The 11,564-nt window shown below is 37.4% G+C and overlaps 3 protein-coding genes across 4 annotated transcripts in view; 2 read left to right on the top strand and 1 right to left on the bottom strand.

Annotated features, from left to right (window-relative positions):
* Positions 1 to 3,424: 3,424 nt before the first annotated feature.
* On the top strand, positions 3,425 to 5,317 carry mplkip (M-phase specific PLK1 interacting protein). Its single transcript, XM_079614492.1, has 2 exons — positions 3,425 to 3,889; positions 4,110 to 5,317. The coding sequence occupies exons 1-2, from the start codon at positions 3,557 to 3,559 to the stop codon at positions 4,305 to 4,307; spliced, it is 531 nt and encodes a 176-aa protein (XP_079470618.1). The 5' UTR covers positions 3,425 to 3,556; the 3' UTR covers positions 4,308 to 5,317.
* Positions 5,318 to 5,458: 141 nt separating this feature from the next.
* Positions 5,459 to 11,328, bottom strand: ralab (v-ral simian leukemia viral oncogene homolog Ab (ras related)). 2 transcript variants are annotated; one of them, XM_079614490.1, is made up of 5 exons: positions 10,680 to 11,328; positions 8,109 to 8,301; positions 7,823 to 8,031; positions 7,570 to 7,744; positions 5,459 to 7,177 (listed from the first exon to the last, which is right to left on the bottom strand). In XM_079614490.1, the coding sequence occupies exons 2-5, from the start codon at positions 8,208 to 8,210 to the stop codon at positions 7,055 to 7,057; spliced, it is 609 nt and encodes a 202-aa protein (XP_079470616.1). In that variant the 5' UTR covers positions 8,211 to 8,301; positions 10,680 to 11,328; the 3' UTR covers positions 5,459 to 7,054. The 2 variants fall into 2 exon arrangements, with proteins under 2 accessions (XP_079470616.1, XP_079470617.1); XM_079614491.1 differs by having other exon boundaries at positions 8,109 to 8,212; positions 10,680 to 10,820.
* fbxl7 (F-box and leucine-rich repeat protein 7) overlaps positions 9,284 to 11,564 on the top strand; it is a 39,495-nt gene continuing 37,214 nt past the window's right edge. Inside the window, exon 1 of the mRNA XM_079614484.1 lies at positions 9,284 to 9,486. Coding sequence (XP_079470610.1) covers positions 9,421 to 9,486 — 66 coding nt within the window. The 5' untranslated portion in view covers positions 9,284 to 9,420. The remainder of the gene's footprint in view (positions 9,487 to 11,564) is intronic.

The following is an 11,564-nucleotide window of genomic DNA, read 5'->3' as shown; positions in this document are numbered from 1 at the left end:
TGGTCCAGTAAAACAGATACAGCTATTCTTTAGCTCAATAAAGAAAATATTACCTCTAGAGACTAAGAGTAACATGAGAAGCTTCATATTCTTTGTAAACTAGAAAAATATATAAAGTGATATTTGGAAGTGCTTTTATATAACAAAACAAGAAGCAAAACATTAATATGCCGTAATATACTATTTTTAACCAGTATTGACAGTTATTAAACAATGTCTTCAGGCAACACACAGAATTGTGTTTTGAATTAATTGTTTGATTGATTGATTCAATGACTCATAAAGACAGGATTAGATTAGTTCAGTTAGGGCATTTAAGTAGCTTTTATAAACATGCCTTAGAAAAAAAAACATTACTGGTGTACATCTTGAGACGACACTGATATGTCAGTGAAAGTTGCTTTCAGTTAAAACAGCTCAGCATTTTAGTCTGGGACTAGGCTTAAGCCATGTCTGTGAAACGAGGGGATAAAGTCTTAAAGACATCATTCAAATGTTTAGTTTCTGAATGGATGTGATGTGAATCAAAATGAAAATGAACGACACCTAAAGACAGTCACTTGTTATGTTTCTGAATTAATGGTTGTTTTGAACGAATCGATTGAATGAATGATTCAGACTCACTTAAAGTTGTAAACTTCATCCAAATTTGCATAATTCCCTACTGTATAGTTCACGAAAAACAGGATGTGAAAAGTGTGTGAATGTCCAAATTCACTGTATTCAAAAAACAATAGGAAAAAAAATGGAACAAATTGAGATTGTGACGTGTGCATCCGATGGACACTTTGCTTACTATCCCATGAGACCAGAGGAGAGAAGTTGTAGATGGCAGTAAAGTGAAGCATATGATGCTTGTAGGTCACATGATAATGACAACATGACAAATTCAGGATCGCAAATTAATTACTTGTTCAAAAGAAGTATACTCACGGTTTCGGATGCAGACAGTAACCGTTTTTTCCTGAAAGAATCATCCTTTTATAAGAAAGGATTGAATGAATGATTCACTCATTAAGATGGTCAGTTGTCACCACCTACTGGATGGACTGTATGTCACTCTTGGTATGCTGCTCGACCAATACAATTAAAGGAAAATAATAAAGCAATAACCCCCAAAAAATTATACATACCACATTCTGTTGTGAGTACTCACATATCATAACAAGAACTGAGGGTGTAAATTAGGAAACTAAGGAAGTGACCATACCTTCAGTGACTGGATGATGGAGGGGCATTTGAAGTGGGAAAAAGTTAGTCTGGGAACTCTGAAAACATGGGAACCAGAGGGCTAGAGCATGAGCAAAATCTAGGGTGGGAGAAAATAGGTCACTTGCCTGGGAGACTTAAGAGGGAACACGGTTCATCTGAGTGCCACATTGTTTCTCAATGAGTTGGCCTATGACTTCAGTGACAGTTTTGTCCCATAAAACATTTGGTCCCTCTCGTTTTGTAGACAAAATATGTCCAATAGTCTGCATTTTTTGTTTGTTTGTGCATATACTTTCTTGTTATTTTTGCCATGCCAGTCAAGCCTGCGTCTGATCTTTAGCCCAGAAATTGTCATCATTGTCTTTCCCAGGCAGGACAGAAAAATGCTGTTGGTTGCCAATCTAATGTCTGAACTGATAAATCTCTAACACTGAAAAACTATTGAATAAACAGCATCAACATGAGCTGACACCCCATGACTTAGGTTTACATTCAGAACTGTATTTCAGCTGCATCAATTATATCTTTTGACTGCTTTCAACATCTTACATTTGTTTTAATATTGTAGGCCTAATGTAATGTTACTTAACTAAACTTAAAACCAAGTGACTTCAACATCTGTTGAAGTTGTGTGCTGTACATCAGTCTAAAGTCCCATATGATCAATTAAGGAAACTGACTTTGCACAAACTTAAATTACTTTTCTGAATTACTCGGTAAAAATGCTAGTGCCATTGTATTCTCACTGCAGCCACTAGTAGCCTTGGTTTAAGTTCCCAAACTAAATTTCTCAAGCTTTAGAATGCCTTTTAAGGCCACACTTTCTCTGTTCACTGATGTCCAAATGAAATAATAACAAAACCAAACACAGTTCCACCGATGAAACTATGACACAAGAGCTTTGATTTGAATAAAAAGAAAACACGCTTGAGAACTCAATCCATCAGCAGTCCTCAATCAGAACTCTGTGGGAAAGTGTAATTCCTCCTCACTGAAAACCTTTTATCCTCTCAGCACAAAACTTTGTCAATGAAGAATTATGATCTCTGTTTTCAAGAGCACAGCTAATAAAACACAAAAGTGACCTCAACAGAGGACTATTCACAACCAGGAGCCCTGGCCCCTCCCACTCAGAGAGAGTGGAGGGAGGTTTTAATTTTTATGTCAACTATGTTTTGCTATTATTTTACTATTGGCTTATCCACTTTAAACACATGAATCAACACACTGCTTAATCTTCTAACAGAAATGTGTAATGGTTACACTGACATCTACTGACAGCTGAAGAGAAACAACTTGGCTCTCAAGAATATCCTACAAATCATAAAGAGAAATGAACACTTAGACTGCTTTCATTGAAATAAAATAATTATATAAAATAGCTTAGAGTAAATCATAAAGAGAAGTGAACACCCAGACTTCTTTCAATACAAATATTAATAATGATAATAATAAATCTTCACAGGAACTTTACATTTGCTTTCCATGACATGAGTTCTCAATTTTAACATTTGAGGTCGGTCTTAGAAAACTAGGCTATTAAACATGAAGCCTGTTTTATTTTAAACTGTACTTCATCTGATTTGTTGCATGCAGCATAAAGGAGAACATTTTGAGATAAAAGCACTCACAGGATAGAAAATGAGAGGAAAATGGGAACTATAAAGGGATAAAAAGCACTACCCATCGATGAAGTGTTCTAGGAAGCCTCGAAGTGCAATACAATTAGGCTACAAATATAAAAAGACCCTGGTGAAAAGTCCAGGTGAGACCAGCATGAATTTCCACGCTGGTGGACCACGTAGTGTTTATCAACCATGGCCTTGCTGATTAGCTATGTAAGTGAGGTCGTGGGTTTTATTCACAGGGAATGAATAAACTGATTTATTTTCTTTTTTTTTTCTAGGCAAAATAATTTTGGAGTGCTCGAAAGGTGCATAGAAAATAAATAAGGAAAACTGTTTTTCCATTGGAGGCCAGCAACCAAAACACTGGGATGGTCAAACACTAAAAGATTTGCCCAATGTTGGACAAAGTTTCTTGTTTATTGCAAGTAGCCTACTTGAGGTAACGAATGTGTGAATTACACGATGGTTGGTGCTTAACGGTACTTTCGATGATTAAACTCGTGTATGGGCGTTTGACGCTCCATGAGAATAGGTGGCAGTATCGAGTCTTTCATTGGCGATGTATTCTATTCATATGATAATCGTCGAGAGACTATTCTTATTCCGGGTCGTTCTGTTTTGTTATGCTAAGTGGTAAACAGGTTTAGGAGCTTCAGGTTATAAATACAGTCGTCTTTTGAGGTTTAGGAAACAGTGTAGGAAAATACTACGACAGGATGCAGAGACCACAGTTTCGCCATCCCCGCCAGGGCTCCGGCCCAAGGGCAGCAGGTTTCCGCAGCCCGCCTCCAGTTTACGACAGGACAGGGAGCATGTTTCCTTCGCCTCCGTGGGCATTTTCCGGCCCTCCGCCGCCGTTTGGACCGAGATTTGGACCGTGTTCTCCCAATACCCCACCGAGAGAATTTGGTGGTAACAGGGGCGGCGGTGGGAAATATAATAACGGTCAGTCTCCGGGTCAAACACCGCGCAGATTGGATGCCAGTCCCCGAGGCGCACCGTTCAGACGCTCGCCGTATGAGAGTCCCGGGCGACACGCTGGATATCAGGTAGTTCACTCGTGTTCAGGACCAAATGCGCGATTTTAGTTTTTAAATGGCTTTATGTGACGTGAGTTCGCCACTTTGCAGCACTCTGCTGCTCTGATCCGAATTAATTTCTGCGAATTGTGTGCGTTTATATTTTGTTATTGGCTAAGACACTATAATATAACCCCTGGTTAAATGTGGTCATTTTAACGTCTTTCTGCATGATAATTTTCTCCTTAAGGGTTCACCACGGACATCCACACCATTTGGGTCAGCGCATGGCAGGGAGAGAGGGACAAATGATATGGAAAAGTATTACAAACCATCAATGCTTCAAGATCCCTGGGCTGAACTACAGCCTATCTCAGTCACACAAACTCAGTCTAAATGCAACTCCAAACAAACCAATACAAGCAGACAAGGGAGGTACTACAATTAAAACGCAGTACATTTCTCTAACTTCTTTATTTAGTGCAGCTGTAGTGCACTAAACTTTTAAAGTCAAACGGAGCCAGACGAACACATGGACCTGAGGCAGGATTCACCAGCAATAATTCTTGAGAAACTGACTCCACAGCATTTTTTAAAAACATATGTACTTTCTTGTATTAAGAGACCTTCTCTTTTACTTTTATATCTGCACTTCAATGTCAGGATCATAAAAATGGGGTGCGTTTGTAACTGGCAGTCTACTGAAAGTAGTTTGTCATCTCTGGCCCACTCCCATGGAGTTTGCAAATCTTTCATTGAATTTAGAGGAATGTGTCTTCAAGCTCAAAATGCAGTCTAACAAAAGAGATGTCTGATCACCACATCCACCTACCTCTCAGTATTGACTGTGTGCTGTTAAATAGAACGGGTCAAGTATTTGTAGGTTTGGCTTCTTTCCTAATTTTCTATGGACTGTTGTTTTTTTAAACTTTTTATTTTTTGTGACACTTTTTTGGTTTTATTAAAATCTGGCTTTTTTTTCTGCATATAAAAAAAAGATCTGATAACAGACATTGTCATTATAAATGGCCCACAAAGGACCATTGTTGAATTATAATATAACCCTATTGAAATGCAATACAGTCCTTGTCAAAAAAAAAACATTGAAAGTTGAAATCTGTTACGCTTTATTTACTAGTAAAAACATGTTTAATATCTTCAAAGTTAATCTTACTGTGGATTTTCAAACATAATGTAGATAAAACACCATAGCATTACTACACGTCTCTGGAAGTTGTATTTTTGCTGTAGGATATACCATATGAATCTCATGTTAGAGGTCTACAAATTTTTTATTAATGTAACAGAAACAACTTTTACATTTTGAAGGCTAGTATGCTTAAATGTTTGCTTTTCATTTTCATTCAACATTCATATCATCAGAATTGCGGTTGTAATATTACATTAGAGATGTCAGGGTTTTTTTTTTTTGTCTTGGTTGTCAGCTAGTTATTTTGATAATGCTTATAATTTGGCCTTGCCTTATTTAGCATTCAGATTCCTGCATGTTTAGTATTTGCCAAGAGACACCCAAATATAGAATGAAATGAAGACATTTCATCTTGTACAAGTAATAAGAAAGACTCAAGCAATAGAGGCTTCTATTAAAATGTCTTGTATTGTAAACATTTAGCACTCAAAGTCAGTCACTTTATTTATTTTTACACAAGTAATGAAGGGTTTCTTGAGGCATCCGCCATTGATAAGTCAGCATCATTGCCCCATGGCACACTCACCACACAAACAGACCAATCGAGAGCTTTGTTGAAGGGTATTAACCCACTAGGACAGATACAACTGAGGGAACAAAAAAATAGCAAAAGCCACAGTACACACAGGTTTAGGTAAAGACAGTTAAAAGAAACAGTGTTTTAGCTGCAAAAAATAACAATATTTGGTAGAAGCCAGAATAATGTGGAAATAAACTGTCAACATCACATTTATTTACACATGGATGTGCTTATTCAAAACCATTCATCAACGGGTGACTGTTTTCTTTTACTCGTATCTGCAGACAAAATAGCCACCAGGACCAAATGCAGATTATGTCCAGCCCTTTTAGAGTTTCTTAGTTTTAGTATGAGCGAGAATGATTTCGCAATATGCTCTTGCCCTCAAAATAACTAAAATTCTGAACATTTTAATTTACAATAGAAAATATAATTGCACAGGATAAAAGTTGCAAGAAAATTTAAATTGCATATAAGTTCTAATAAAGTACACATGTGTAATAAAACATTCCAACCCGTTTTCACAGTAAAGTTGACTCAAGCTAGATGATGCTCTCATTTCTAAATGGCAAAATCCATGTGTTATTTGGGACCAATAGAAAAGCACAAATTAAACCTCTAAATCTGGTGCCAAGCACACAGGGATGAGTGAATAAGCCCTTTTGACTATAAATATTTTATGCATGAGAGATTAGTTTGTTAAATCACATATTTGAAACAAGTTTGATGCACTTCTTATGATATTAAGATGAAATAAAGAACAGTGCCAAATGTTCTGAAATGCATGACTTTTACACTTTAGAGTGTTTGAATTCAAACAAAAGTTTTTGGTAAATGAGCCAATTCAATTTCTATGAACTCCATTCATTCTTGAGTTCATTAGATATTTAGCTGTTTTTAATCATTTGCGCATTGTTTTATGAAGTATTTAGCAATGCCAATGTTAGGCAAAGATATATAGCTGTAATTTTCTTTTAGATGGGTGCCTAAAAGCATTCGTGCATGGAGCTTTTGTATACTCTAACATTAAGGCTTTACTTTAGGAACTGAAACAGAACAGGAGGTTTAAATCCTCAAAACACACCGTAACAAATAGCTTGGAGTAGTTGTATTTTCCCAGCAGTGTTAGTGTTCAGCACTCAATGGACTCACACTTAACTAATAGCAACTAAAGTGAACGGAATCTAGTTACAAGTTAAAATCATTATAGTAGTCTTTTATGGTGTGCTTGAGCTGAGAAATGTTCTTATCTGATATGTCAGACCTTCGACACCATTTGTCATTTTAATGCATATCTGATATTCTGTCCACATTGAAGAACCAGACACAGACTGTTGACTAGATGTGTTTTTAAGAGCTGATCTCCAGCAGTTGACTGGAGAGAGATGAAACCTGATGGATTTTTTTTTTTTGAAGCAGTGGAAGGGCAGAGAAGAGATGTTAGCATTCTAGTGCAACTCGGTTGTTATAAAATGCAACATCTTTCTCGAATTCTCTTTGCCAAACTTTTCCTCTTCTTTTTTCCATTTTTCTCTTTGCCATCTTCCATTTTTCTGGCTCTGATCTCACGCATGAGATCAAAAAACACCTGGAATGATTATGAAGTTTGTATGAATGTCTCATTGAAGAAGAAAAAATCCTCTTCAGTTCTGCTAAAACTAATTAATTCTGTTTATTAAAGCGATAGTCCATCCAAAAAAGAAAATTCTGTCATCATGTCATCCAAACCGGTATGACTGACTGACTTTCTTCTGTGGAGAAGATGTGTACAAAAGAAGATATTTTGAAGAATGTGTTTGTCTATAGTCAATTGCGGCTGTTTTTGTATTTAAAATGTTTACCTTTTTTTATGTTCCACAGAAGAAAAAGTAAGTCATACAGTTTTGAAACGACATGAGGGTGAAAAATTATGACAAATACCATTTTTGGGTGAACTATCCCTTTAAGTATCACAAGTAATGGTCGCCAAACCAGGCCTACCTTATCTACGTTGGCACGGGTTTTGGCAGAAGTCTCGACGTAGCTGACTGCCCACTGCTCTGCTCTGGCCTTGGCCTCCTCCACCCCGACTTGCCGTCGGTCCTCCAAGTCTGACTTATTTCCCACCAGCAGGAAAGGTACGTTATCCTCCTCCTTCACCCGAAGAATCTGTTCTCTGAAGTTTACAGATAAAATGAGAAAACTTTGACTAGTATTATATTAAAATCATCAGTTTTCAAAGTCGTTTCTCTACCTGAAATCAGCAGTTGCAGCAAAGGATTCAGATTCTGTAATGGAGAACACACAAAGAAATCCCTCTCCGCTGCGGAAGTAGTTGTCCCGAATGGCGGCGTAGTCCTCCTGTCCTGCCGTGTCGAGGATGTCGATTTGGACCTCCTCTCCATCCAGAACCACCTTTTTTCTGTAGCTGTCAGCTTTAGTGGGCTCATAGTCTTCCACAAACTTGAAAGAGACCAGCATAATTATACTTTATGGGTAACAACAATTTACACTCTGTGAAATTCCAAAATATGACTTACCTCATCATACATGAATTGCAGTGTTAGTGCTGACTTGCCCACGCCACCACTGCCCACCATTATCACTTTGTGAAGGGCCAAAGCATTCCTGTTAGCAGCCATGGCTTCAAGCAATGAGACAGGTGGCAGTGCAGTGATGAAGTAGTGAAAAGTCAGAGGTAGATGGGTATTAAGGGAACCCTAGAAAGAAGGTCTTTGAGAAGAACAGCAGATGTTAAAGCTGGTGAAACTTTTAACAATGCAAGACTGGTATTTTACTCGTTCAGGAGATATTACCGACATTCATAAATGATAATATATACCTGCACCCTTTCAAGTCAGTCAAACATGATTGGGCTGATTTTTATGAATCAACTTTCCGACCCTGCCTGTAATGCTGAAAACACAGGCCTACTTTCTTGTCCATCCTCTGAGAAAATGCTAAAACAATGAGGCTTCTCATTAAGGCTAGCATAGCATTTGTCGGTTCCCTTCCTAACTGACACTGACATCATTGCTCACTCGGATTCTCTTAAAGGACTGTCATTGGTTAAAGGGATAGTTCACCCAAATTAAAATTCTGTCATTATTTACGTACCCTTATGTTGTTCCGAGCCTGTATTACTTTTTTTTTTCTCTGCGTGTGGAACATAAAAAGATATTTTGGTATTAATGTTGATATTAACCAAACAGTTTTGGTGAACATCGACTTCCATTGTATGAACAAACATTTCTCAAAATATCTTTTTAATTGTTTACAGAATATAGAAAGTCATAAAAGGTAAAATGATGACAGCATTTTCGTTTTTAGGTGAACCATCACTCTAAATATTCAATTTAAAATAAAAATACAATTTTAACTTTAAAAACACAGAGATTAGCCTCAAGGTCAGCCAACTGTCCAGATTGTGAGACTATTGGCCATAGGTGTAATCTGATAGCATGTAATAATTATATACCAAAAAAAAAATCCTCTTTAAAAACCTGAAATCATGGGTGGAGTTACTAGACAATAATATAGGATTACAGCTATTGACTCAAGTGCAGACTGCTAACTACAGCATCGGTTTAAGGTTTGCTCTGTTTACAGCTCATCTGTAGTGAACATGGAGAGGGTGTGGCTAATGGTAAACTACATGATGCATGAAGTACAGTTGATTGCTTTTACATGATTGACCCCACATTAACAGCTTGTTGGTGCAAAGAGTGAGGGAGTGAGGGGAAATAATGAACATTTCAAATGAGCACTTGACTAATGGGGCATCACATTTCTATAAAGGTGCCTCAGTAGGCTTTTGTTTGTGGCACTGGGTTATTTGAATAACAGACGAGAATGTTACCAGGTAGCAATTTAAGGACTGGCAATAAAACAGTAAATATTTCTGGACCATGGCTACAGGTCGGTGAATATTTCAATACATTGTTTATGAAAGGGTCTTCTGTTAATTCATACAGCCAGCATTGTCAGATGAAGCAAGTGCCTTATCAAAAGATATCCTTTGATTCAAAATTAACATTTTCTGTCATAATTTTTTTCCCACTTGTTAGCTTACACTGTATGGACAGATATATCTAGATAAATAGTACCATACTACTCAAGGGGTATTGATATCCACCTCTTATGGGGCAAATAAGGCAAAGTTCCCATCCTCGGGGTACTGCCCCAGTTAAAAGCTGTTTTACCCCAAAAGGTACAATTTTAGCACACTGAAAGTGTAAATAGCCTATGATAAGAATAGATACACGTTCTCTAAACGGCATTCACCTGTAGCAGCAGTATCATTTCAAATCTAGAACGTGTTGTAATTTGTCTCTAACGTTACAAGCATTTTATTTTGGGAGATTCACTATAATAATGCACATGTAACTGTAATTTACGATGGCTACATCACATCACCTGCTTTGGCGCAAAACTAACAGCTCGACGTGCACGTGACAGCTGTGATGATGTAGAAAGTGTACTTTTGAAATCACAGTTTATACAGTGATCAGGGGGACCTATTTCTGACAAATAAAAACGTTTAATTTAAAGGGTCGTGATACATTCCTCAACAATTAAATAACGACTTACAATGCAAGCACGTGATATTTGACACCTGTTCCGCATGTGCAGTCGTTTACAGTAAAACAAGACTCGCTTGAATGGACTTAATTCACTCGATAGCCACAAGTGAGTGAATTATTTCAATGGACTGCTGTGTCCCATAATTCAAAAAGTGAATAACGGCAACATTGATTCAGAAAAGTGCTCATTGGTAGAGCTAATGCCTGCTGCTGAGCTAGCTAGCTAACTTAACGTTAACTCAATCATTTCGAAATGACACGCACGATGGGCTGCTGTAGTAACTTACGCGAACTCTTGGAAGTAAAATCACGAGTGATTTTCCCGTTATATTTAAATACTGGTAGAGCACTAAATGCCACTTCCGTGTTTAAGAGAGGATTTCGTTTTAGCACTCCACCGCTAATAGGGAACACTACTGCTTTAGTACGTGGTGGTCTATTAAGCCATCTAACAAATTAAACGAATGGCCGTCTTTATTACAATAAAAGTTGTAGAAAGATGTGTATAAATCAGATAAAGTTACTTACCAAATGAGCATGAGCTCGCGAGTTTGAAGTCTTGTTAGCTTTGCTGCTGCGGGCAGATTTGTTATGCTTCAGTGCATGACTCAGAAGGGAGCAGCACTGCTGTCAGCTTCGGCTGGCTAGGCTTGGTCTTCTTCTTCTTCACACTGACTAACTTAACAGGTTAATTCTGAATTACAACAAGAAAAAAATTGCTCATATGCTCACAGACCTGAATGTACGCCACATAACTCGATGGGGTTAACGTTACGTCTCCGTCATAGGTTTTTTACTTCTCAAACCAAAACAATGAGCCTTGTTTCTTTCACCTTTAAACTTTTTGTAATAACGTTACCATTGTCGTGTCGATTATACGTCTACTACACAGTATCGTACAGTAGAGACGCAGAGTAGCATGTTATGTTTTGAGACGTCATCACAATAATTGTCCACCTAGAGGTCTTCTGATTGAACTGTACATCACTGCCAGGAAGAGCATAATTTAGTAGGCAAGGCTAGCCTTTATGAATGGAGGATTATTATAATAATAGTAGTTCAACAAAAATAAATAAAAAATCTATCTAACCATAAATGGCGATTATCAAATAGCATCCAACCATTCGGATTCTAGATCTCTTTCATAAGGCCATGGTAATGGTGAGCTGGGCTGTGTGATAAGTAACTTTCTAGTTCCTCTCAAATAGAATCACTAGTAACATAATGAATTAAGAATTAGAAGTTGTTTTTAAAATATGAAAACATCTCAATCTGAATTTAATTGCTTTAGATGCAAGTGGCATCTGCAAATTATTAATGCTGGGGCTAACTTCACTTTTCTAAGACACTTTTTCAATTAATTTTAATCAGTTGGTCTCAAGGTTTTTGGCTTCATACATCCATTTTTCATGG

This window comes from Phoxinus phoxinus (assembly GCF_949152265.1).
Source record: "Phoxinus phoxinus genome assembly, chromosome: 5".
In the NCBI taxonomy this organism is placed as follows: Eukaryota; Metazoa; Chordata; class Actinopteri; order Cypriniformes; family Leuciscidae; genus Phoxinus; species Phoxinus phoxinus.
Note: the sequence above shows the minus strand (reverse complement) of the source record. Positions and strands in the feature narration are given on the sequence as shown.